We start from the raw sequence: 23,185 nt of genomic DNA on the forward strand, positions 1-23,185 counted from the left end.
TCTGATCTCCATTTAGCTCCGTTTTGGTCTCAGCCAAATCCTGAGGGAACTATATGCTGGATACTATACTATTCACAAGTGTAAAGTGGGTACAATGAAAAACATTACCTACTCCAGCTGGAAACAAGGTTCAGGAGCAAAAATTCAGAATTAGAACAGTAAAGGTGTGGGCCTTCAAAAAACAGCAAGGATACAAAAACCCTGCAAAGAACTTTGCAGAGTTTGGGGTTAGAATCTCTGAGGGATGGTCACCACGAGCAACTCCTTTCAAATGACACAACTCATTTAGAGTTTAGTGCAGCTTGAAGTTCTTGAAATTAATAAAAATATCTGTGGCTAAAGGTTTGATGCCTTCAGCCGTCATGTGCTGTATTTATAAGCTGAATACCTCTAAACAGGAATGCTGGTTTGTCTTTCTCTAAGTAAAGCTTGTGGTAACACCGCCTCCCAACAGAAGGGGAAGTGCCACTCACCCAGTCCTCCTTGCAGTAAACCAATCAGTCATGCAGCGCGCCCCAGGCCAGGAAACAGCACGGTGCCCCGCGGCACTGTGACAGCAGCGCTCTCTCAATAAAACGATCAGCTGGAAAAATGGTCAACACAGCAGTAAAAACCCGCAGCATTAAAACAAGCTTGAACACAGTGACTGCCATGGTGCCTGCATCTCCCTCTCCCCCTCCGCTAGGGTGTCATTATCCACTTAATTCCATCCACCCAGGGCTGGTTTAATGACCATGTTCCAAATCCCTTATCGAGCAGAAATTCGGACTTAATCACAAATCATGTGACTTCTTGCGTATATCTAGTGAGTGAAAACAAAAGAGGAAAGACTTTTTTTTTAGGTAGGCAAGAATAAGAAAAGAGAAGGAGAGAGGGAGATGCAGTGCAGCAGACTTACAGCTCGGTATCTAGTGGCCACCTCATTCCTTTCCTTGCCGAGCTCGGTGTTCTGCTCCTCCAGCTCGCTCACCTTGGAGAGGAGTCGCTCACTCTGGTCTATGGCTCTCCTCAGCTCCTCTCTCTCCCTCATCCCTGCCTCCTGTGTGTGAATGTGCTGCTGCAGCGACAGAGACTCGACCTGGAACCACACACACACACACACACACACACACACAGAAAGTCAGATATTTCAGCTTGGATAGCTCTCCAACTGAGTCTCTCTCACTTTTGTTCACTTCAGTCTGGAGTCTGAATTGTAACCCCTCTCTCTCTCTTCCCTCTCTCTCCTCCATCCACATCTAACACACAAACTCACATGTGCTCGTATTTCCTCACCTCTCTCTCTCTACAGACCGGCCTCCTGCTGATTGTTCACTGGAACAATATAAAACGTTCTCCTCTGAGCTGCTGCATCGCTGCCGACTGCTCTGGAGCCATAAAAGGAACAATATATTTTCTTTCTCTCCACACTGACTTTGAAATTCACCACATCAAGCCACGGCCAAGAACAACAAACATTTTTAAAAGCTTCAACATCCAGCCCTGAAGCCTAATCATATGCTGTCTTCAGACGTGAACTCCGGAGAATGTCCACATGATGGGATGGAGTTTGCCTTTCACATACACAGCCGGAGATTCTCTGCTCAAACAACACAGATCTCTGGACTGTTCAGGTGAGGGGTGGTGCAGCACATCAAGTTACAAACTCTTTTAGTTACAAACTGGTGAATCTTCAGGTGTTTTTACTTGGGGTCTAGCCGGAGAAACTCCAGAGAATGTCCGCAGCAACTGCCTCAGACTTTTGTGTTCTCTTTGGATAGTTCAGGTGAATATCCAGAGTTCAGTGCACATCTTAAAGCAGCAAAGGACAAACAAAAAATGGATCATATCACTGCTAAACATTTATCATGAGCTCTTGGGCCTTTTGTTGTCGTGGTAGCACTTCTCGAGAGATCCAACTCTTGATAAACTTGCTCCACGATCCAAAAAAAAAAGTTTAAGTCAAGTTAAGTTTAGGTCAGTCAGTTAAATCAAAGGGCTTTTTTTTGATTAAGGTGAGGGAAACATCATGGTCTTGACAAATATTGAAGCTTCTGGTGAAGTTTAGGTTTCGGGAAAAAGTAAGGAGAAAAATAAGAAGAATATCGTCACTGTGTCATCAGTGCTTTTTCATTTCCTATATCCCCTTCTCCCTGAACCTACAATAATTATATGTTTTGATGTGCACTTGCCAAGTTTGCTGCAAATGTTCAGGAAGCAGTTAGTTCCTTATTGACTGTCTGAGCTGAAAACAGCTGTTGCTACCATGGAGAGAGGTGAGAAAAAACAAGTCGAGAGATTATAGGTTTGTCATTTAGACAAGTTATTATAGTTATGTGATCCAGTGTTAAAGAGTTTTTATTGGTGTTTATGAAAAAGAAACACATTGGCAGATTTAATCCATTAGTTTGAATGACTTGTCTCTGGTGAGAACAGTCACATTCACTGTTGACCTGGCTTTTTGTGGTAGATAAGTGAGTTAGCACCTCCAGCTGTTCCAGGGAGGGCAAGTAGCTGAGTCTAGTTGGCTAATCACTCTTCCCTGAAAGAATTATGAGGATGGATTAATTTTAAGAAATAACAACAGTGTTATTATTTAATGTAATTAACATAACGGACATTGAGTTTTTCAATTTGCATCTCTTTTTCACTTATCTGTTACAAAGCTAGAGCTACTAATGACAAAGATGGACTAGTTTTAGTGTTTGGTTTATTTGGCTGTAAATTAGTATAACAAATGTTAAACACCTGGCAACAGTGGGGAGAAAAAACTAATAATATACAATATAAAAATCTATATAAATAGTCCAGCACAAAAAAATATCCAATGAAGCACATTCACCATACTGACGTTTGGTGAACAATTCAAAAGCAACTTGAACTTTTCTATTTCCTGAAGACGTTAATCAGCATTTAAGAACATTTCAACATTTACCACATGATCAACTATCAACAGGGAATATATATAAAAGGTTTAATATGCCAACTGCAAATGACAGATCTGAATCCATCAATTATGTATCTATCAATTGAAAAGTTGTACTGGATGCAACAATATCCACCTGCAGTCCGCACCACTTCCAGACACGCTGACTACATATCACATGCCAATTTCACACGTGTAACCCAGTCGCAATTCTGTATTTTTCGGATAGGGGTATTGTTAGGATAACAATAAGAACAGTATCAGATTTTAACGGCCCTTCTTGCAGTCCACAGACAGACCCCTCTCACTGCGCTGCCTCTCAGCAGGCTCCAGGATGTTCAGCCAATCCAAAGACAGGAGACCCAAGCTTATATTTGCCTGTTTCAGCCAAAGACTGCAAAACAGGTTTTATACAAATAAAACTGTGAATCATGCAAAAAGTCCAACAATAAAAATAAAGAGCTGGAACTGAGCAGAATAGCTCGTCTTTAAACCGCTTCCTCCACCACTCGCCAGTCAAAACAAACAATCCGAACTCCAAACATTCTTCCACCCTGGTCTGATCACTACATGGTACAGAGGCCAAAGGTGAAAGCTAAAGTTCAGCCAGCCGTGTTCGGTTGATCAGAGGCAGACAGTAATGTAAAAACGTTGTCAGTGTGTGGGCTGCATTTTACTGCAGGGCAGAACTGGCCTGAGACCTGTTCTCCGTTATCACCAGCAGCTCACCTGTCCACCAGCCCCAGATGGAACCAGACTCACAGACGCTGGTCAAACTCTGAGACTGAGGTGAACAGCTGTATAATGTTCTGAACACACTGTGACATGAACCAAAATCAGTGGAGTTCAGCTCAACATGACATGATATCCAAAACAGCTGTGCTTTCATTTTTTGATTTATTCAGTTATGGACTTGATATTAGCTGCAATGGCTCCTCAGCACTCGGGTCCAAAAGTCTGAGACCATGGGGCCATTCATGCAGAGTTGGAGTTTGGGACTTTATTGAAGATGTACTGTACTTTTATTTAGTGGTTTCACTGAAATCAACATTTCAGATGAGACCTATAGACTAATAAATATCATGATTTAAAATGTTTCATTGTTCCAAATTGGAAGTGTGACTCTGAAGCCAATATTTAGCTCACACTGGGCGAGGTACACCCTGGACAGGTTGTCACCCCATCACAGGGCTGCCATACAGACACAACCATCCGCTCACATGGACATCTACAGATTAGAAAAAGGAACCCTCTTGGTGTGAGGCAGCAGTGCCAACCACTGTACCACCGTGCCCCACAGTTATTCCTGGTATGCTGATAAGCAACAATTTAGACACCTGATACATTCAATAAGAATATGTTTTGAATAACCTGGCTACCATCGCTCTGTAGCCGCGGCAGCTGGGACTTAATAATGTAAGGTACATTGCGTTCACGACAACAACTGATTCTCCTGTTCAGGGTTCTGCAAGAAAGACATTTTAGTTTGGCTTAAAGAATAAATGCACTATCATTTAGCAATAGTACTGTTGCTTAATGAAATAACGATAATAACAGTGTATTAACAGGTTATTAACAAGATCTGCATTCAATTCTTTACATTAAAATGGCGTAATTAATCAAATGTAATGCATTTTAGACAGAGAACCACCTTGAAGAAACTCTTGCAGGAAACATCTTGCAGAGACCAGCTGTCTCCTGCAAGAGTTTACACTTGATGCCAGAGTGAGAGTCAGAATCAGTCTTTTATCTTTTCTCTCCACACCCAACAAGATGACACAAGTATATTTGGCTTTACGTCCAAAGCACCAAAAAATAACAAAGTGCAGTTTCCGTCACTGGAAAAACAGATGTGAGCTGATTTTCCACTGTGAGATCTGAAGGAGATGTATAAAAAGGGAAAGCTCTATTATAGACAGAACACACACACACACACGAATGCTAGCATGCTGGTATCTGTACCGTTGGAAGAGAGCTGTCACTAGCTCAGCTCTCTGAAGCCTGACAGAGACTTCACCCCACAACCCTGACAACAGTTTGTCAGCAACGAAATTAGACGGGGAAATTTGGTGTCAACTTTCTGAAGTGTGCGTCAGTAATTGCCATGTTATCCAAATAAGATTTAGGAGAAGTCGTCGATGGGAATCTGCCTGCTGACACACCTGAACTTCCTTTGCCTGCAGTCAGTTCAAACACACGATGTATTTACCTGTCAGTGCAGGATTTACTGTCGCACTCAACATCATCCTGCAAGCCGATGCCAAGAAAGAAGAGGAAGATAAATGTGAAACATCAATGGTTCACCTTTAGCATGATAACAGGGCTCAACCTCTTAAGCCAGCCCTATTATTCAGAATGTAAAAAACGAAATGCTTGCTTTGTTGCCGCCCAGTGCCTCTCTCCATGAAGAATACGACTCGGGCTTGTCGGCAAAGTTTTCGTGTTTTGACTTGAAGCCCAGAGATGCACTGCTGATCAAACCTGCACAGCACACTTCCCATCCCGGCAAAGAAAACGATTCCAACTGTCCATCTGAATTCTAGCTCCGTAAAAACGGTTTAAAATGTAAATCTTTCTCTAGCTCTTTTTCAAGACAATGCATCCATTTCCCAAATAACAGCCTCTGATTCCTGGCAATCCAAGTCTGAAAAGAGGTAACGGGGATATTAAATCCATCATCTCCATTCCTTTCTTTATTTGCGCAGCTGCTCATGATCTCAACTCCTATTTTCACCTGCAGGTGGTTCACATGCGACTGGCTGCGGCCTCAAACCCAGAATATACAGTTAACGTTCAAATGACCCAAAACGTTTAAAAGGCCCAGCTTCAAGTCTTTGCACCAATTAAGTGTTTGCAGATTGTAGTTTTAGTCTGCATTTTGAAAGGCAGAGCTGCTTTGGAAGAGGAAACACAACAAGTATCAAATATGAAGAAATTATTATTTCCCATGTGTGTAGATTATACATTAACAAGTCAGTATGGGTCAACTCGTGTAAAAAGCTGCTGTTACTTTGTCTGATTGTGCAATGCAATGCAGTCACTTCAATCACTAGAATCAGTTTTGGTTCTAAAGATTTGTCCAATTCCGAATATTTTCCGAGAACACAACTCAGCCACCAAAACAGAAGGACAAGGAACGGTGACTATGTATGTCACACTTAGAGGATCTTTTCCACTTATCGCAGTTGCCCCAGCACCATCGAGTCTCTATATGCTCCTCTCATACTGGCCAGCCTTTTAAAAGTCTGTTAAAACAACAGGGAACTTGACAGTGTGTGTTTTAGTTCATGTGGCTTTGTAAGTGTAACCACATGAGGAATTATGGCATTCATTATCTTTTGCAACATTTGCTGTTTACTCAGAGAGAAGAATGGCCTCCATGTGTGAGTATCCCTGCGAACAGATGGCTGGAAAGTGAGACATGTTTTTCTATCCAGATGATTCGTTCTTTCAACTAAACATTTGTGAACAACACAAAACTAGCAGGGTCAGAAAAGAGACGCTACCTATGCCAGCTATTTTTTCTCTCTTTATCCAGAGTGTGGTTTATCCGTTTCATGCTCTCACTCAAATGCCTGCGCTTGCACTCAAATAGCCCCTAGCTTTTTTTGCTTGAAGTCGGTAGAGGACAGGAGTGCATGAACCCTGTTAAAGTCACCACTCATGCAGGACTCGCAAAGAAATAAAGTTAACGCACCTACAATGAGGATGGGACAACGTCATTTGTCAACACTAAATTTGGATACAACTTTTGGTTGGGGAAATTTGACAGACTTAATGCACCAAAAAATAAAAAAATAAAGGAGAAGAGCAGAAGCTGCAGTGAATGATATCTTTGCAGGCAACTAAATATCTGAGTGCAAGTGCACAGTTTGAGCACAAGTGGATCAAATCTTACCACTAGCAGGTGCTATTTGAGTTTGAGCGCTGGGTTTAGAGTGAAAGCATTACACATCTGATATGAAGAGTCTGGATATAAAGATGTGAAAAAACCCTACCTATGTTTATCTGTATTTTAGTATTTTCGTGAATCTTACTGTTCTGTTTCTGTCCAGTTACTCTTTTGCATTTGTGTGGAGGAGCGTTGTTTGTTCTGTAAAACCGGAAAGTCCAAACTGCTCCCAGGTGACTGGGCCGCAGGTTGAAGCCTGGCCTCTGGCTGAACTCTGGATCCAGGTCACGGAGGAAGGCACAGCCAAACTTTGATCACTGGAGCACCTCACATTTCACCTACTCTCCTGTGGTCGACTGGCTGCAGGTCAGGTATACGAACACCAGCTTATAAATCATATCAATGAAGTGATTGTTGTCAGGTTATTACACTGAAGGGATACCTGTTGACATCATAAACACAGTGGAGGGGTTCTGTTCTCTTCAATGCCAGTTATTGTCCTGTAGAGGCTAACTGAAAAGCTGGCATAGTTGATTGTAGACAACATTTACTGTAGTTGTGTTTAATTGAATAGGCCTGAATATGGTATTAAGATCACATAGATTTCTTTGATCACCTTTTAAAGTTACTTATGAGTACACACTTGAAGTAAAAGGAGTTCTCAATGACCCCACAAAGCACACATACATCTGTAACGATGACCCACATTTGGCATCATCAAAAGAGAAATCCTTGACTGACCGAGCTGTGTAAATGTGTGTGTGTCTGCGTGTGTGTGTGTGTGTGTGTGTGTGTGTGTGTGTGTGTGTGTCTGTGCGCACCACATATGTATGCAGGTGCCAAAATACAGACTGAGACAAGAACAAGAGATCAGACCAGCATTCGTGCGCTGAATGAGCCCTCATGGTCTGTAATTGTGGTCATACATCACACAGAGACAAATAGCAAGCAAACATCTACAGTCGTGGTTAGAGGCAAGCAGTGGTTTTGTCACAGGAGGCTTGACTTGCATGAAATATGGGATAATAGTTCTTATAATGGAGGTTATTTTCAAAATGGTTCCCATCAAAGGAATACTTGGGGTGCCAAGTAGCTTTGAGAAAGTAGAGGCCACATGTGGCGTCTATAGTCGGCGCAGAAATCCAATGTAGGGTATAATTATATGATGTCAATAATTTCACAGGTGAAGGGCAGTAGTTTTCTGTCCCTCTTTCTGAACAGAGGTAAACAAAAATCACATGACTGCTTTTCGGTTACACCTCCTGTGTCTTTACTTCTCTGACTGCTCATCAATGTGACACCAAACTCATTGTGGAGGGGACTCAGATTCTGTATTATAAAGACCGTAAAAAAGGCATGGAAGCAGATTTCCATTGATGGTAGCCAATGTTTTTTTTTCTTCTTTTCACTTTTTCCATTACAAAGACCCATTTGTCCAAATTCTCCTGAAATCCAGGCATCCTTCACCCCAGAAAAGTAACTTTGATAATGTTTAATCAAAGACAAACCTTTTTTATATTCCTCGTTATTCTTTTGAGTGTTTCATTTTTAAGAATTTTCTATCATGACTAAAGGGCTTAAAGCACCAGGGACGTGATGAATAAACAACACGAAAATGCAAAATACTGTCAACTCGAAACTGTCCATACCAGCAGTGTTGCATCACTTTTTTAACTAGAATGGCAGTAAAGCACAGAATTCTACCAAGGCCCAATAGTCCCCTTAAATTCAGTCAAGCTGCAATAAATTGCATACAACAATCCATGATTTTTTCTCTGACAAATATGTGAAAATGTGAAAAAATCCCTTTCTTGCAATGTGAAAGAAGGTAAAAAAAATCCATCCTATAGGAATAGAAAGCAGACCTATAGATCTGCTTCTTTTTTATGGAGCTCTGTCAACATTTTATGCGATTCTTGGGCCATGTCCTGTCTAAATGCTAAACTCAGATAAACTCCAGAAAATGGGCTCCTGACTTTATCCAGAGATTGCCTTCCACAGCAGGAGATTCTCCGCTCAGTTGCATTCACAACAAGCGATACATCTCCAGAGCAGTCCGGAGAGAGGTGGAGCAGCATGCAGGAGCCAGGATAGAACATATATTCTGCTGAGGAGGTTTTTGTTTAGCACAATGAACACCAGTGACGGCCTGTGTCACCAAAAGCTCTTGAATATCATTGTCTTCCAAAGTTGAAAACTTACTCTGTGTCTTCTACATGTATGAGACCTCTTTTTCATCTTTTGTATTATGTATTTGTATTATATTGTTGTTTTTTCAGTTTTTCACATTGCATCTCAGAAACGTCATCAACACTCATTCGAATCTTCCAGATAATCTCCTGTTGCGTTCTCCCATGGGCTCACTCGGACATTATCCTGAGTTCTTACTAGGGGGCTAGCAGGGAAAACTCAGGAAGAGTCTGCAGCTACAAACCGGGGCAATTCAGTTCTCTCATACAACTTATCCAGATGATTTCTGGAGATTATCCAGAGTTCAGTGCGTGTCTGAAAGCAGCTCAAGTTTCGTTTGAGATATTTAACTTTGAACAGATTTGCTCTAGATCAACAAAAAACTATCATAGGCATAGTTCTAGAGCCACATGAGACTAAGCAGAGGACCCTACTGGGATCCCAGTGACACAAAGTGTGTCTTAGGTAATACTATGTACACGAAACGTAGATAATGTGTCTTGCCATACAGCAATGATTTCAGCTCTGTGAGGCTGTTCACTGTGACAGAAATGTTTTCAGCGTACAATATCATATGTTTAACAATTAATATTGATCATGTTCAGCATTTTAGTTTAGTTTAATGATAAGGTAAATGGAAAATGAACTGTATTCCTATAGTCCTTTTCCAGTCTTATCCACCACTCTGAGTGCTCACATTTATACAGTGCTTCTATTCGCAGTCACACCATTCATACACTGGGGGCACGGCGTTTGTGTGTGTTTAAACAAAATAATTCGACAACCCATGGACGGATTTTCACCAAACTTGGTTGGAATATTACTTGGGAGGGTATCTCAAAATAGATAGGGCTGATCAGTCAGAGTGGAAGGCCAATGACGGAGACACAATCTAGAGATTATTGATCAAAAAGAGTCTACTGATCATATGACAACATATTTGACATCAGAAAAAAGTTACAAAGAAGTCAGAAAAGGATGACAAGCATAGTTCAAAAACTTTTTCCATATCTCTGCTTCATATAAGACTATAAAGTAGACACGACCTAAAGTTTTTATCGATCAAATATGTATTTATAATCATATATGGTTTGGAGTGCCATATGGGGCATTCGTGGGCTAATAACATTGGCGACATAATCTTCAACATATTTAGATTGACCAATCATTCGTAATCATGTGGTATGAATGACATGATGACATCATTATAAAATGGTGTCCATACCTTTTATATCTGACATTGATGTGGTTTCTTTTTTCAACCGGACTACAAATCTGTTTGCCAGCAGCTACTTCTGGTCTGTTGCATGTCTGCTTTGATTCCTTCAGCGATTTGTAATTGTGCGTGTGTGTGCATATGGCAATAATAAGTATTCAAAACTGTTAAATTAATTAAAGTAGTGTTTAACCACCAACACGGAAAACTGAAATGGAAATTAGAAAAACGTACAACTTCTTCAAAGATACAGTAACAACAGACAAACAACCCGTACACTCTGACGCCCCCTGTTGAATGAAGAGCTCTCTCACAGAGGTGGGGGCTTGCAGTGAGGAGGGGCCCCAGCTCCTGTTACAGTCATGCAGCATGCAGTAGAGCACAGTGACAGAGAGAGAGAGAGAGAGCAGGCTCAGAGAGAGAAGGAGAGGTAATTAGACAGAAAGAGCAGATGATGAGCTGAAGATGGGAAGGAGAGAAGGGCAGTGAGTGAAGGACAGAAACACAGGGAGATAAAAACAAAGGGTGAGAGGAGGAGAGGCAGGGTTCTTACATGTGCCAGGGGTCTGCTGTGCAGCGCGATGGTGGGTCTGTACTGGTGGAAGTCAGTCTGGATCACACACACTCTCTTCTCCATCCTTACAGCTCACAGCCACCCATGCTGTCTTCACCCAAGCGGGCTCTGGGGAGGAAGTGAAGCATGTGCATGTGTGGGTGCTGTCTTGAGGCTGTGGGAGTGTGTGCACGCAAGTGTGAGTGGGAGAAGGGGTGTGTAAGTGTGTGCGTGTGTGAGAGTGTGTGTGAAAGTGTGTTGCGCCTGCTACCTGACCCTGAGACGAGCAGGAGGGAGGCAGAGAGGGGAGGTGATGAGCAAAAAGAAAACACGAACGAGCTTGAACAGACCCCCCATCCCATACGCACACACACACACACACACACACACACACACAAACATTCTCCTCCCTCCTGCCTAAAGCCACACCGCCCTCTGACAGTACAACACAAGGAGACAGTCTTAAGCAGATCAGCATGGAACCCCCACTAACACACACACACACACACACACACACACACACACACACACACACAAACACACACACATTCCTGCAGAGAAATAAAACCCTCATTTGCAACCAAAATATCTGAATCATGATTTATAAAAAACATCAGAAAATGCAGTCATGAAAGTGTTTGCACATTTTGCACGACAATAGAAAGTGTCCTGCAAGGAGTTTTGAATGTAGTACTTGTATACAACACTGCTGTTGTATGTTTGAACAGATATTTCCCCTGTTCTCTCTTTTTAAGTAAATGACAAACACATGAGGTAGATCATGTATGTGTTTTTATCATGGTTTTTACACATATATTGATATACATTGAACCTTTGCTATACTGCTGTTAATTAACATTGTACTGCCATAATTATTGATCTTGTTTTATTCTTGAAAACCCAACGTAACAACCAAAGGGACCGAGTTGCACAACCAGGAATAATTACATTTTTACAGTCTCAGCAGGATTTGACTGTGGAATTAGCAGCTCTCTGGCTGCAGGCAGAAGGAATTCATGCAAATAATCATATGTTGACTTTGCAACAGAGGGAACGATGACAGAGGAGGATAATTGATCTGGTTTCATCTCCAGTGGTGTGAAGGGAACGGGTGGTTGACGTTTTTAATCAGGCAGTGGAAACCTTTTACAGGCTCATCAGGTACGATGACAGTCGGTCTCTGGCCCAGTGGAGGTAGAGCTGAAGAATTTGACCTCGTGCTCATGAAACATTTACTGCACGTCAAAGTCAAAGTGCTCTACTGCACCTGAGGATACAGCGTGGAGTCTTAGTGAGCAGTGCCACAGCACTGTCATTTTCATTATTCCCATGTAGACTTAAAGATAACTCTTGCTTGGTTGCTTCATACAAAACCAAGTCGTCTCTGAGCCTTTTCCTCTGATATTTAATAGATGTGCTGAATAAATACATTCACCTTCTATTTGAAGCTGAACTGATCAGTCTTTTCAATTTACATAATAACCCACCTCTGCAGCTCTGTTGCCCTCAAATGGACAATATTTTGTCGCGGGAAAGATTAAACACCATGAATATCTGTGAGTGTCAACAGTTATTTATGGGACACACGAAAATGCCATTTCATTGATACCATACGTTGGGAAATGATTGATAAATCTAAAAGAGTTGTGGATCAAGTCTAGAATGTTATGGGTGAAATATATTAACATTATATGACATTCCTATATCAATCAACCAAGCTAATTTGATATGTATAGCCCATATTTACCAATCACAATTTGTCTCATAGGGCTTTAACAACGTGTTACATCCTCTGCCCTTATATGATCATTATTTGTTTTTATATCTCTACGTTTTTGCTTGTGTCTTTACATTTCTAATCAATAATCTTTAGATTTTCTCTCTACTGTCAGTGGAGATATGCAGAAAAATGTGCTTTGAGACTTTAGTAATAATCTCAAATAATAATCCTATTTGCTGAAAATCTAAAAAAACATCAGGCAGACAAAGTTAGCAACTGGCCGGTGAATATATTGGATATATCACTGGTGACGAGATGGTGACCAGCAGACGTCACTAACAAGTAAGAAGGATATAATCCAAGAAGCTCATGCTTCACTTGCAGGTTGGTAGCAGCTGCTACTCTCGGGATGTAGAGAATCTCAGTCTCGGTCTGGAATGCATGAGTTTATATTAATTTATAGCAACAGCTATTACAATTCATCAAAGGCATTTGTAGCAGTGCAAGATTAGAAAAAAAAAACAGATGAATTTATTTAATTTGCCAATGGGACGTGGGCCAAGAAAGAATCCATTAAATGTAGAACGGATCTGGACAAAGGTCAGACCAGGTATCTCTTTCTTTACCATTGCAAGGCTGTTTTCTCTGACTTCCAGAAAGTAACTCATGGATCTTGATGAAAAGACAAACAAACTGACATTCTTCAGGAAGTGATATCTGTGAGTGTCTTCTATGTGGTGCAGCTTGCTTTAATTAAAGGGGACCCCTGGGCTTTTCCAGAGTTTTGAGAATTGTCGGTCTACTTTGGGATTTATTTATCAATTCAAAATCAATATATTTTGCCAATACTACTTTACCTGCACTGTAGTTACTTAAACGTTGTTACTAAGAAAGGTTGATAACCTAAATTGCATTCATCCATGTGGATGTTCAACAAGGGATTATTAACCCACCTTCACGCAACGGAGATAACAGCGAGGGAATAACCAGTCAGGTGGAAATCCCTTTCCCCCGGCACAGAGGACTGAGTCGAGTACATTAGGAGAATTACTCTCCTAAGGGTCCAAGTCCGGCCAGGATCGGCCCGGAGGCTTTAAATGACTCTGGAGCTGGTGGGTGGAGAAAAGGTTTGAATGGAAATTAATTATGGGATTTCAGGGGAAGATGATCCTGCTGATCTCAGAACATCTGTTAATATCGGAAGTTTCATTCCGGATGTGCTCAGTCATCTTTGACTTCATACCCTCTCACCTTTTATTAAATTATCCTGTTGTGTCACTCCTGGGACAAAACAGGTGTACTGAAAAGTAATTTTCCCTTTTTTTTTTTTTTTTTCAAACCAACAACGAAAGAGCTGATTCCAATTGAGCTATTCTTTCAGAGCACTGGTTTCAGTGAGACATTTTCCCATTTGAGAGGCACTACGTGGCTGCACCGTTCACCTTCCTGTAGAGTGGCGCCATGTTCCAGAGAAGGTCACCTGCTGTTTTGAGGAAGAAGCGGTCGGGTGCTGGTCCATCACCCCCAAGGCAAATCTCCTGGGAATCCATCACCGTAACCAGCGAAATATGTAAAACCATAAATCTCAGCTAATGCAAACATACAGTAAGGGTGTACCCGTCATGTTTGAGATACAGTTTTATCTATGGTTACATCTGCCAAGACAATTAGGGGATGTAATCTGACTCTTCCTCCTTGCTATGGGCTAAATACACCGAAAATGCGAACGCACAGAGCTGCTCCTGTCAGAACATAAAAGCGAACTTAATTCGGGATCAGAAGGTGCAGTGAAAAATACTTTTCCACGAAGCAGCTGGATGATCACCGGCTTTTGCCTGTTAATTGCAGTAATCCCGCTGCCTTCTATCAGATGGTAATTATAAAGGTTGATTTGTGGTGTATCTACCCTCTGCTGTAAGAAGTCTGTGTGCATGGCTGGACTTGGCTGCAGATCTTGGACCAGCTAACCTTTACTGGAATCCCGCGAGGAGATAATGACGAGGAGAAGGCTGATTCTGATCTGGAGTCAGGAGTTGGGAGGAGGAGGGCGGGGGCGAGGGGCGGCGGGGGGGGGGGGGGGGGGGGGGGGGGGGGGGTTATCTCCTCTCCGTCTTGCTGCGGCTTGTCCGCCGAGGCAGGTTGTCTGCCTCCACATGAAACATGTTTATGGAATTTGATTAATTAAAGGTGTGAGTTGGCAGCAGAATCTTGACATAAAGATTATAACTTTGGCACAAAAACAAGATTGCCCACCACCCCACCCTGTGTGTGCAACCACGCTGTGACAGCTCACACATGTTGCTGTCTGAATTCACAAAGGTACACAGGGATCGCATATCAAGCATTAATCCGTCAAGGATGACGGTTTCTGGTGCGTGGAAATGGAACAGGCTGATATTTGAGAGACAGACACAGGAGCACTGTGTGTTAGATATGAAGCTACACAGGTCCAAACACTTGAGGTATAAAGCTTTATAGACAGAGCAACACGTTTCAGCTTGTTCATCAGGGACCCTGATGACAGCTTTATTAATTGAGGTCTCTCTGGGCGTGTAAAGGATTTTTAAGGAAGTCACTGAAATTGTGTCTGAAGTGTTTCAGAAACAAATTAACAACCATACTTTTAAATGATCTGCATTTCTCTGTATTTATCAAGCACTTTTCTAATCTTGATGACCACCCAGTGATTCACAGGTCAGTTTTAGACATATGCAGCACCTTTCTTTATGAGATGGGGCCATTATGGGGGGGCTCAGCATCTTGCCCAATGCATGTGGAAAGGGGAAGACAGGGATCTAACCGCAGAGCTTCTGGTTAGAGGAAAACCGCTCTACCCCTTAGTCCAACCGTCCTTAAATGTATTGTACATACAGTATCTCGATTGTTATGTCAAAAAAAGGGAAAACACAAGACGTAGAAGGTCATGATGTCGCTGTGTTTCAAAACATCAAACTATTGCTTTATAGGCCTGAACCCTCTATATAATTTAGTAGAGTCAAAATATGCACTGCAAATGTGAGGATTTCATATTATTGTAAGGCTGAGAAGTGGCTTGTCCTCACGAATCACTAATAACAATGTTTGCAATGCATCACACGCTTCTGAATAAGATGTGTTTACATTGTGATTTGACAGAGACAGCACCAGGGTTGCACCTCCACTCTAAGTGAACCTCAGGTAATGAATCAGATTGCACATGTTATCCTATGTCTGGAAGACGGAGTATGTGGCGGCTGCCACTGACTGCTCTGCTGCAGCTTCCCATAGCAGGGAGACTTTTCTCCATTAATTATGTGGACGCGTCTGCAGAGTGGAATATGGATGTGTGGAAACAGCTGGGATAAATGGAAAATGACAAACACACCTTGGGAAGATATTTATTGATTTAGTATATATCACTATATGTTCTGTCATACGAGTCAATACTTATCTGACCTTATTAACTTGACTCAACATGGATATTTGTAGACAGAGTATTTTGTCTTACTGCCTGGATCCCAAAGGCAAATGAAATGTTTATCTAGAAGTAATAGGTCGCCCTCTTGTGGCTTAACACCTGTAATATAAACAATCAGGTCCCTTTAGCAGCTGTTCTGGAGCTTGTGATCACAGGAAAATCCAAATGTAATATTTTTTACAGCCTGAGAAATATCCGCAAACAAATACTATATATAATTTATATATATATATATATATATTTAGGGCTTAAATTATTATATGTTATATATATATGTTATATAATAATTTAAGACCTAATATTACACTACCTATAAAAGTAACTCCGGACTCACTCTTACACTGACAAACTGTTTGGGTATGGGCACTTCCTAGATTCAAAGCAAGAGTAGAATCAGAAAGATCAACAAATTGAGATAAGACAATTTTATTAAATATGTTATGTCATGCTAGTATTAAACCTCATTTAAAAGACTGAAGAGTTTCTGCATTAAAACTTCAGCAGGGAGTAACACTGCTGAACAATAAATGCATTTATAATTGCTTTATAAAGAGTTATCTTAGATTGATCACTTTAGAAATGAATGAGCTCACTCATAAACAAAATCATAATCTGATTTGAATCGTAGAACATGTCATTAATTCACTCACATTGAAAACAAATAAAAAAATAAATTATATTTATTTATTAAATTTTTATTATGAGAAACCATTTCAGCACTGGTCATCAATGCTTCACAGCCAGGCTCAATGCAATAACCTGAGTCATGTACAGTTTGGTTCCACTAGATGTCAGTGTGTGGCTAAATGTCAGTTTGACCTCACAACGGTTAGTCAGCAGAATTAGGCAAAAACTACTGAACTGATTTCCATGACATTTTGTAGAGGGGTGCCTGTTCATATTTTTAACCAGCTGAAGAATACTACATCTAAACTTACTGTTCAGAAAAGTTTAGTTGTTGAATCATTAATAGTTGGATATTCAGCGATCTCCATAATGTGGCTCACTTTATTAATATGAGTTGTTTACAATGATTAACAGGATAGGGAGATGAGAGGAAATTTACTTTAGCTTTTTAAAAGGGTTAAAAAAAAAATAAGCAAGCAATTAAATGATTTTTGGTCACAACCAGTAGACAAATGCACTTTGTGTCACTTTAACAAGAATACAAATTCAACAAAAACACTTCAAATTTGGATTTGCTACAGTGTGTGTAAAGTGCAAGATTATCTCTATAATCCACCACTCATCACAATAAACCGGAATCAGCCTTACAAACCGGAATCTGTTCAACAAGCAGTCATTAATGGCACTTGTAGACGATCATCACATTTGGTCTCCACTCAGACGTCTATTCTCCTCGATACACGACAATGTTCTTGTCTGTCTCGTGGATCTTGATCTCGTGGAGTAGGTTGGGCAGCAGAGCCTTCACTCAGACGTCTATTCTCCTCGATACACGACAATGTTCTTGTCTGTCTCGTGGATCTTGATCTCGTGGAGTAGGTTGGGCAGCAGAGCCTTCACCATGTTGTCCCAAATGTAAACAGCCACGTTCTCAGTGGTGCTGATGGACAGATAACAAAAAAAGATAAATCACCCGAAAAAAGACGAGTGCACACAGGTAACCTGTAGGAAGCTGCTGATAAAGGAGTGTATTCACCTGACAACGCTGGCAAAGTAAGGAACGTCCTTGTCCAGGTTTTTATGGTCCAGTGGAGTCATGATGACGTCCTGCGGGACAAGATCAATCAGTCAGCATCTCCGTTAAACGTTTCACAGTGACGCTTGTGATAAAGCATCAAATGCAGCACATGATCGAGTTAACTTAGGGTTTACATCGCACAATGAAACTACACAAACACTCAAAGTAGTGCAGGAAAAATAACTAGGTGTTGTATTACAGCAGCCTGGACAGAGTGAAAACTACAAAAACAGCTTCTAATCATTTCAGTGTTCAGTCATGGTGGAGATTACTTTAATTCCAAGTGAGAATAATATAAATGTTGTGCCACCTTTTCTATTTTATTACAAGACCATTTCATCATGACGTTATTTATACAATGTGTTGAGGAATCTAAATAGGATTTGCATCACTTCTGTAATTTACTGCAAGACAATTATATAATAAGACATCATGATATCTATCTAACTGAAGAAGAATACAAAATTCTGGATTTGTGTATTTATTCACTGCAGTTTGTCACAAACTGAGATGTAACAATGAACAAAAAAGTGCACAAAGTCTTATCTTATCAGGTCTTTAGTCTAACAAACACACTGTAACTCGGCAATATCCACATGAGTCATCATTCTAATGTAAAGTAGCTTAAACTGTCAAAAATCAATCAGTAAACATCAATATTTGGCTGACATACTGGTAGCCTCTCTGGAGTCAGCACGACGATATATTGCTGTATCGATCTTTGGTCCCATCCCCAGTTCACACAGCAGAAAGAATGTATCTGAGACCGCCCTTGAATGTGGTGTGAGTGATGGGATCTCAGGACGCATTGAGGACACATTTGGGAACATTCAGTCCTGAACCTGTCTACCTCTATTTGGTCTGAATGGGTTCAGAGTCACTGCAGGTTTGAGGATTTGTCAGCAGCTCAGGACAGTAAATGCCTCAGGGCAGACCTGGTTTGTGTGTTTAGTTCATTCTGGATGGAATAAGTGAAAGTAAGCAAGTAAACTGAGGTGAGGTGAGGAGGCACTTTAGCTTTGTCTGAAAAAAAACCTGATGTTTAACATTTTGCTAATACTTTCATCAAAGCCTGACGAACAAGACTGCAAAACTTCTGCCTCTTTGGTTTTTAATTGGGGAGCATCCAAGTCTCCGTATACCAGACTTTTCCAAACCCTAAAGACAGCAGCAGACAGCATGTGTACCAATAAGTCTTCTCCTTACATTCAGCTGAAGTGACCCTGCCCGTGTTTCGTGGAATGAACACGATAGAGACGCCACGAAATCAGCTCATGTTTGCAGTCCTTTGTTTTAAGGATAATCGGTTAATGCAACTGAAGAGACGTGCGTGAAGAACGAGCAAGTCAAGCTTCTCACTCGGACGGTGTCCCACCACAGGACTGAAAGTTGTCATTGTTGGTGAAATAACACAGTGTTGTTGAGAAGATCTTACCTCAATGCATCTCTTTAAGTCGGTCAGATTCATGACCATGCCGGTGACACGATCAATCTGTGGACGGACACGAGACGACGGTCAATCATCTGCGTGCAGTTCATTTTTATATCCGCAAAAAAAAAAAATCTACTGCAGAGTCGTTTGACAATTGCAAACAAGGGCCAGATGTAATTGGTGTTTTTTTCACCAGTGGAAAAGGGGCATCAGTTAGAATATTACTAACTAAGAAAATCAAAAACTGTGAGTAAATCATATTTCATGTCAGTAAAACAGAGATTCATAATTAGCTGAAAACACTGACTCCTCTTCTCCATGACGTAAACGGATATGACCCGGAGACACTCACCTTTCCCCGCACCGTCACCTCCACTGTGGACAGAAATGAGAGCACTGAGTGACCGGGAGACATAATAGAAATAGCAGGCGTACAGTATTTCACACTATAATGTATGACATAGGAGGGGTGAATGAATCAAAAGGCCTCACAAACCTTTGTAGTTGTGTCCATGACCGTGAGGGTTGTTGCACTTTCCATAGACTTTTTTATTCTCTTCGTCACTCAGGTTGATGCTGAAACAGAAAAGAGGACATGTCTGTGAAAGAACGTATCTTTGTTTGACTTTTCTGGGTTTTCTGGTCGTTTACTTATCCTTTTAATAGTCTTTACTTAAATGAATAGTTGGGGTATAATCACAGTTAGAGGCTGAAGAGAAGACTGAAATGATATAGACATACTCCAAGACAGACAATTACAGACAAACCTATTATTAACTACGATATGTGATGAGTGAGCCCCAGTGGGAAATGCAGGTGTTAAAGCATTATATTTAAACAACGTGGTAAAAACATGGTAGAAAAATATATAGAACAGTAGAAAAAATATTAAACATAAAAGTAGTAATAGTAGCAGAACAACAATATACAGCATAGTACAGCAGTCAATCATTATTATTATTATTATTGTTAATAGCCAATTAATAAAATTGTGTAGTTTTAGCTAAATCAAAAATAAATGAATGTGATTAAATGAGAATAACAATCAGTATGAAATGTAATAGTACTAAAGTAAGTAAATAATATGATTACAAATTTGTTAGTGGTGAATGTAGGTGAATTTTGACTGGTTACAGGAGTAAAGGGCTTTAACACTATGGGATGACATAAGCTAATATCGACACTAAACAACACAACAGGCTAACTGTATTCTGACCATAGACTATATGTTAAGATAAATGTAGTCTATTGTTCTGAATTAAAGAACTACAAATTAAAACGTTTACTCAAAACAAACATTCTGCACATTTCAACTAATAATACATGGGGATGTATCCATAAGTATTAAGGAAGAAAAAAATTGCGAAAACCCAGGTTTGATTTAGTTAAACATACATTTAACTAAATTAAGATACGGGTTTATTTTAGATTTGACTAGATGGAAACCCAGGTTAATCTAGTTTAACCTTGATTTAACTAAATACAAATTGAAGTAAGGTTTGTCTCACTTCTTCCAGTATCAGAACAAAAGTGATAGTAACAGAACATGAGTTCATCTGGACAACCCGATGCTCCACTGTTTACTTGTGTGTGTGTGTGTGTGTGTGTTTACACTGTCCAGTCCAATATGGCGGACGCGTTGACGTATCACAGCAACAGAGGAAGCCAGCGGTGTCTCTGAATACAAGTATTTACGTAAACACGTGTCTCTGAATACATTCACGCGGTTTATTGACCTAAAATGATTCAGTAGTAACGCGACACTTCTCTGTCGATCCCGTTACATCGCCGGAAGATCGCGGCTCTCGCGGAATCCCGTTGAATATTCTACATATTTTATTTACTTTTCCCTCGCATATACAAACTACTACAGCGTATATTCAAATGCAAAGCCTCGCCGAGAGATGGCTGCTGCTTCTTCCCTTCGGCTCAGAGCACAGTCAGCAATTCCGTCCAGGAGAGGCTGCTCATCCCTCAGTCTGAGCCGGAGCGAGGAGCGGGGGGTCGGGTTACCTGTGGAGGCGGTGGCAGGCGCTGAAGCTCTGGATGCGGGTGATGTATCCCACACGCTCCGCGGAGCTGTCGCTGGTGACGGATCCGGCCATGGTCAGCAGCAGGAGAGAGGTAGAGGAGGAGGAGGAAGAGGAGGACGGAGGGGTCGAAACTGGGAGCAGATAAAGACAATCCAGCCCCCCGTGACTCCCTTCAGCGCGTGATTGGCTCGGATCAGGGCGTGAATACAACTCACATGTCCAACGTGTCCCCCTCAGGCTCAGTGATCTGAAGGGACATCTGATCCAGCGTTTCTAAATGGCTTCACGTCAAGCTACTTAATGTCTGTGGTGTAGAACACAGCACGTGAGGAAGGGGTTTCATTTATTTAGACAAATAACAAAAATACTACTACTAGGAACATTATCTTTACATTAATTGTGTAAACATGTCTGTTGTTTATCTCTACCGCTGTCTTTTCATTCATATGGAAAGCCTGAACACCAGATTTATTAAGAGATTACCAGGGACGAATATAGGATATTCCGACATCATGCCTCTTTGTCAGATAGTGTGACTGTTGTGTGATTACACATATACCACTGAACTGGTTTTAATAATAACCTTGTTGACGGATGGGGTTTGGGCCAAGAAAGAACCCATTAACTATAGAGCACAATCGATAAAACGAGCGGAGCCAGAATGTTTTTTTCTCCAATCTTTAACATTGTGAGATAGAGCATGGACCTGTGTCAACATTGTCTTGAATTATCAGCAGCGATGCATGAATGTGTAAGAAGCATTTTAACGTTTTGAGGATTAAGGTGGAGCTCGAGTTTTTATTGGGCTTTTTTTGTTTATTTTAGAATAAGGCAACATGTTGTACGATATCAGCATAAGATTTGTTTGTAAACTGTAATCTGTATAACACCCAACATCAGGAAATTATATATTCTCGCCACATCTGGAATCAAGCCTGATACACGTTCCCTTAGCCAAAGAGGGTATGTATTCACCCCTCACAGTTTGTTTGTTTGTTGTTTTGTTTGTGAAAAAAAAAAACAAAACTGCTGGACGGATTACCTAAAAATTTGGTGTCAGGATGTGTCAGGGAAAAATCCTTGCAGTATTGCTCTGGATCGGGATCATAAGGGCGGATCCAGGTTCCTTCTCACTTCATTTAACGTTGTGAGATTGCTCTACTTTTTAATGGTATTCAGTAGAGCACATACCTCCACCAAGGCCTAATGGTCCCCCTAAAATCAATCAAGCTGCGCAAAGTTGTTAGTCCTGAAACACTCAGGACTCTGCAACAAACTGTCTCTTGTACTGTTTGCACTTTATCACCTAAATCACTACGTTTACACTTTTAGAGAACCTTATGCTGCTGTACTTAAAAAATTCTGTATGTTTACTTAGTATTAGGAAATGTCTTGTGTTATCTGTTGTGCCTGTGCACTTTATATGTCTCACTGTGGGAGAGTGGGAAACGTTGTATCGATTCCTTGTATGTTCTGAACATGTTAAGAAATTGACAATAAAGCTACTCTAACTTTAACTTTAATATGCCCGATTTTTTCAATCAAGAAAATGCTTTCTTACAACAAATAAACCAACCAGGGGACCTCCTTGGTGGAGGTAAATAAGGCTGCTCTCCAAAAGGCTGCTTGTGACATATTATTCATGAGCTCTGTTATAAAGTCAGAACACCTGCTGTACATTATAGCACCAGTCTTCTCTGTTTTTATCTCTTCCCTGCTCACACACATCCCTGCTCGAATGAACAGGGGGCCATTTTATCAGATTTAATTCCGCTGCTATTTGATCATGCATCAAACTATGTTCAATGTGGTCCTGGAAGAAATGTATCGTGTGCTTAGGAGAGTGACGCTCCCAGCACGCTGAAGCGACGTCAGAATTTATAGCCAACACGGTGGTCGTTGGTCATGGGGCACAATCAATCGTCATGATTGAAAACATGGGAAGATATGGCTACGAGGAGCAATCTGGAGTTACTGGGGTGTTACTGGGAGTTACAGGGCAGAGAGCTGTGGGCTCTGGCTGCTGTTGGAGCGTCACCATATAAAACATGGTGGAAATTGGATTTTGTGCTGAAAGCAATG

At 41.0% G+C, this 23,185-nt stretch overlaps 2 protein-coding genes across 2 annotated transcripts in view; both read right to left on the reverse strand.

Moving 5' to 3' along the window:
- Window positions 1-11,002, reverse strand: part of LOC133976046 (putative uncharacterized protein MYH16) — a 51,292-nt gene extending 40,290 nt beyond the window's left edge. Inside the window, exons 1-2 of the mRNA XM_062414130.1 lie at window positions 10,757-11,002; window positions 899-1,078 (exon numbers count right to left, since the gene is read on the reverse strand). Coding sequence (XP_062270114.1) covers window positions 899-1,078; window positions 10,757-10,840 — 264 coding nt within the window. The 5' untranslated portion in view covers window positions 10,841-11,002. The remainder of the gene's footprint in view (window positions 1-898; window positions 1,079-10,756) is intronic.
- Window positions 11,003-16,595: 5,593 nt separating this feature from the next.
- pts (6-pyruvoyltetrahydropterin synthase) lies at window positions 16,596-21,246 on the reverse strand. The gene is made up of 6 exons (XM_062414158.1): window positions 21,084-21,246; window positions 19,567-19,646; window positions 19,423-19,445; window positions 19,074-19,130; window positions 17,597-17,667; window positions 16,596-17,500 (listed from the first exon to the last, which is right to left on the reverse strand). Exons 1-6 carry the CDS (start codon window positions 21,173-21,175, stop codon window positions 17,377-17,379), a joined length of 447 nt encoding a protein of 148 aa, XP_062270142.1. The 5' UTR covers window positions 21,176-21,246; the 3' UTR covers window positions 16,596-17,376.
- Between the last annotated feature and the right edge of the window lie 1,939 nt (window positions 21,247-23,185).

Source organism: Platichthys flesus, chromosome 20 (genome assembly GCF_949316205.1).
Source record: "Platichthys flesus chromosome 20, fPlaFle2.1, whole genome shotgun sequence".
In the NCBI taxonomy this organism is placed as follows: domain Eukaryota; kingdom Metazoa; phylum Chordata; class Actinopteri; order Pleuronectiformes; family Pleuronectidae; genus Platichthys; species Platichthys flesus.

Excerpts from the sequence above, each read along its gene's own strand:
- pts (XM_062414158.1), bottom strand. The coding sequence starts at position 21,175 with ATGGCCGGATCCGTCACCAGCGACAGCTCCGCGGAGCGTGTGGGATAC. Across the intron at positions 19,647-21,083 it reads GCCTGCCACCGCCTCCACAG|CATCAACCTGAGTGACGAAG; the intron begins GTAACCCGACCC and ends TTTCTGTTTCAG. Across the intron at positions 19,446-19,566 it reads TCATGGACACAACTACAAAG|TGGAGGTGACGGTGCGGGGA; the intron begins GTTTGTGAGGCC and ends TTCTGTCCACAG.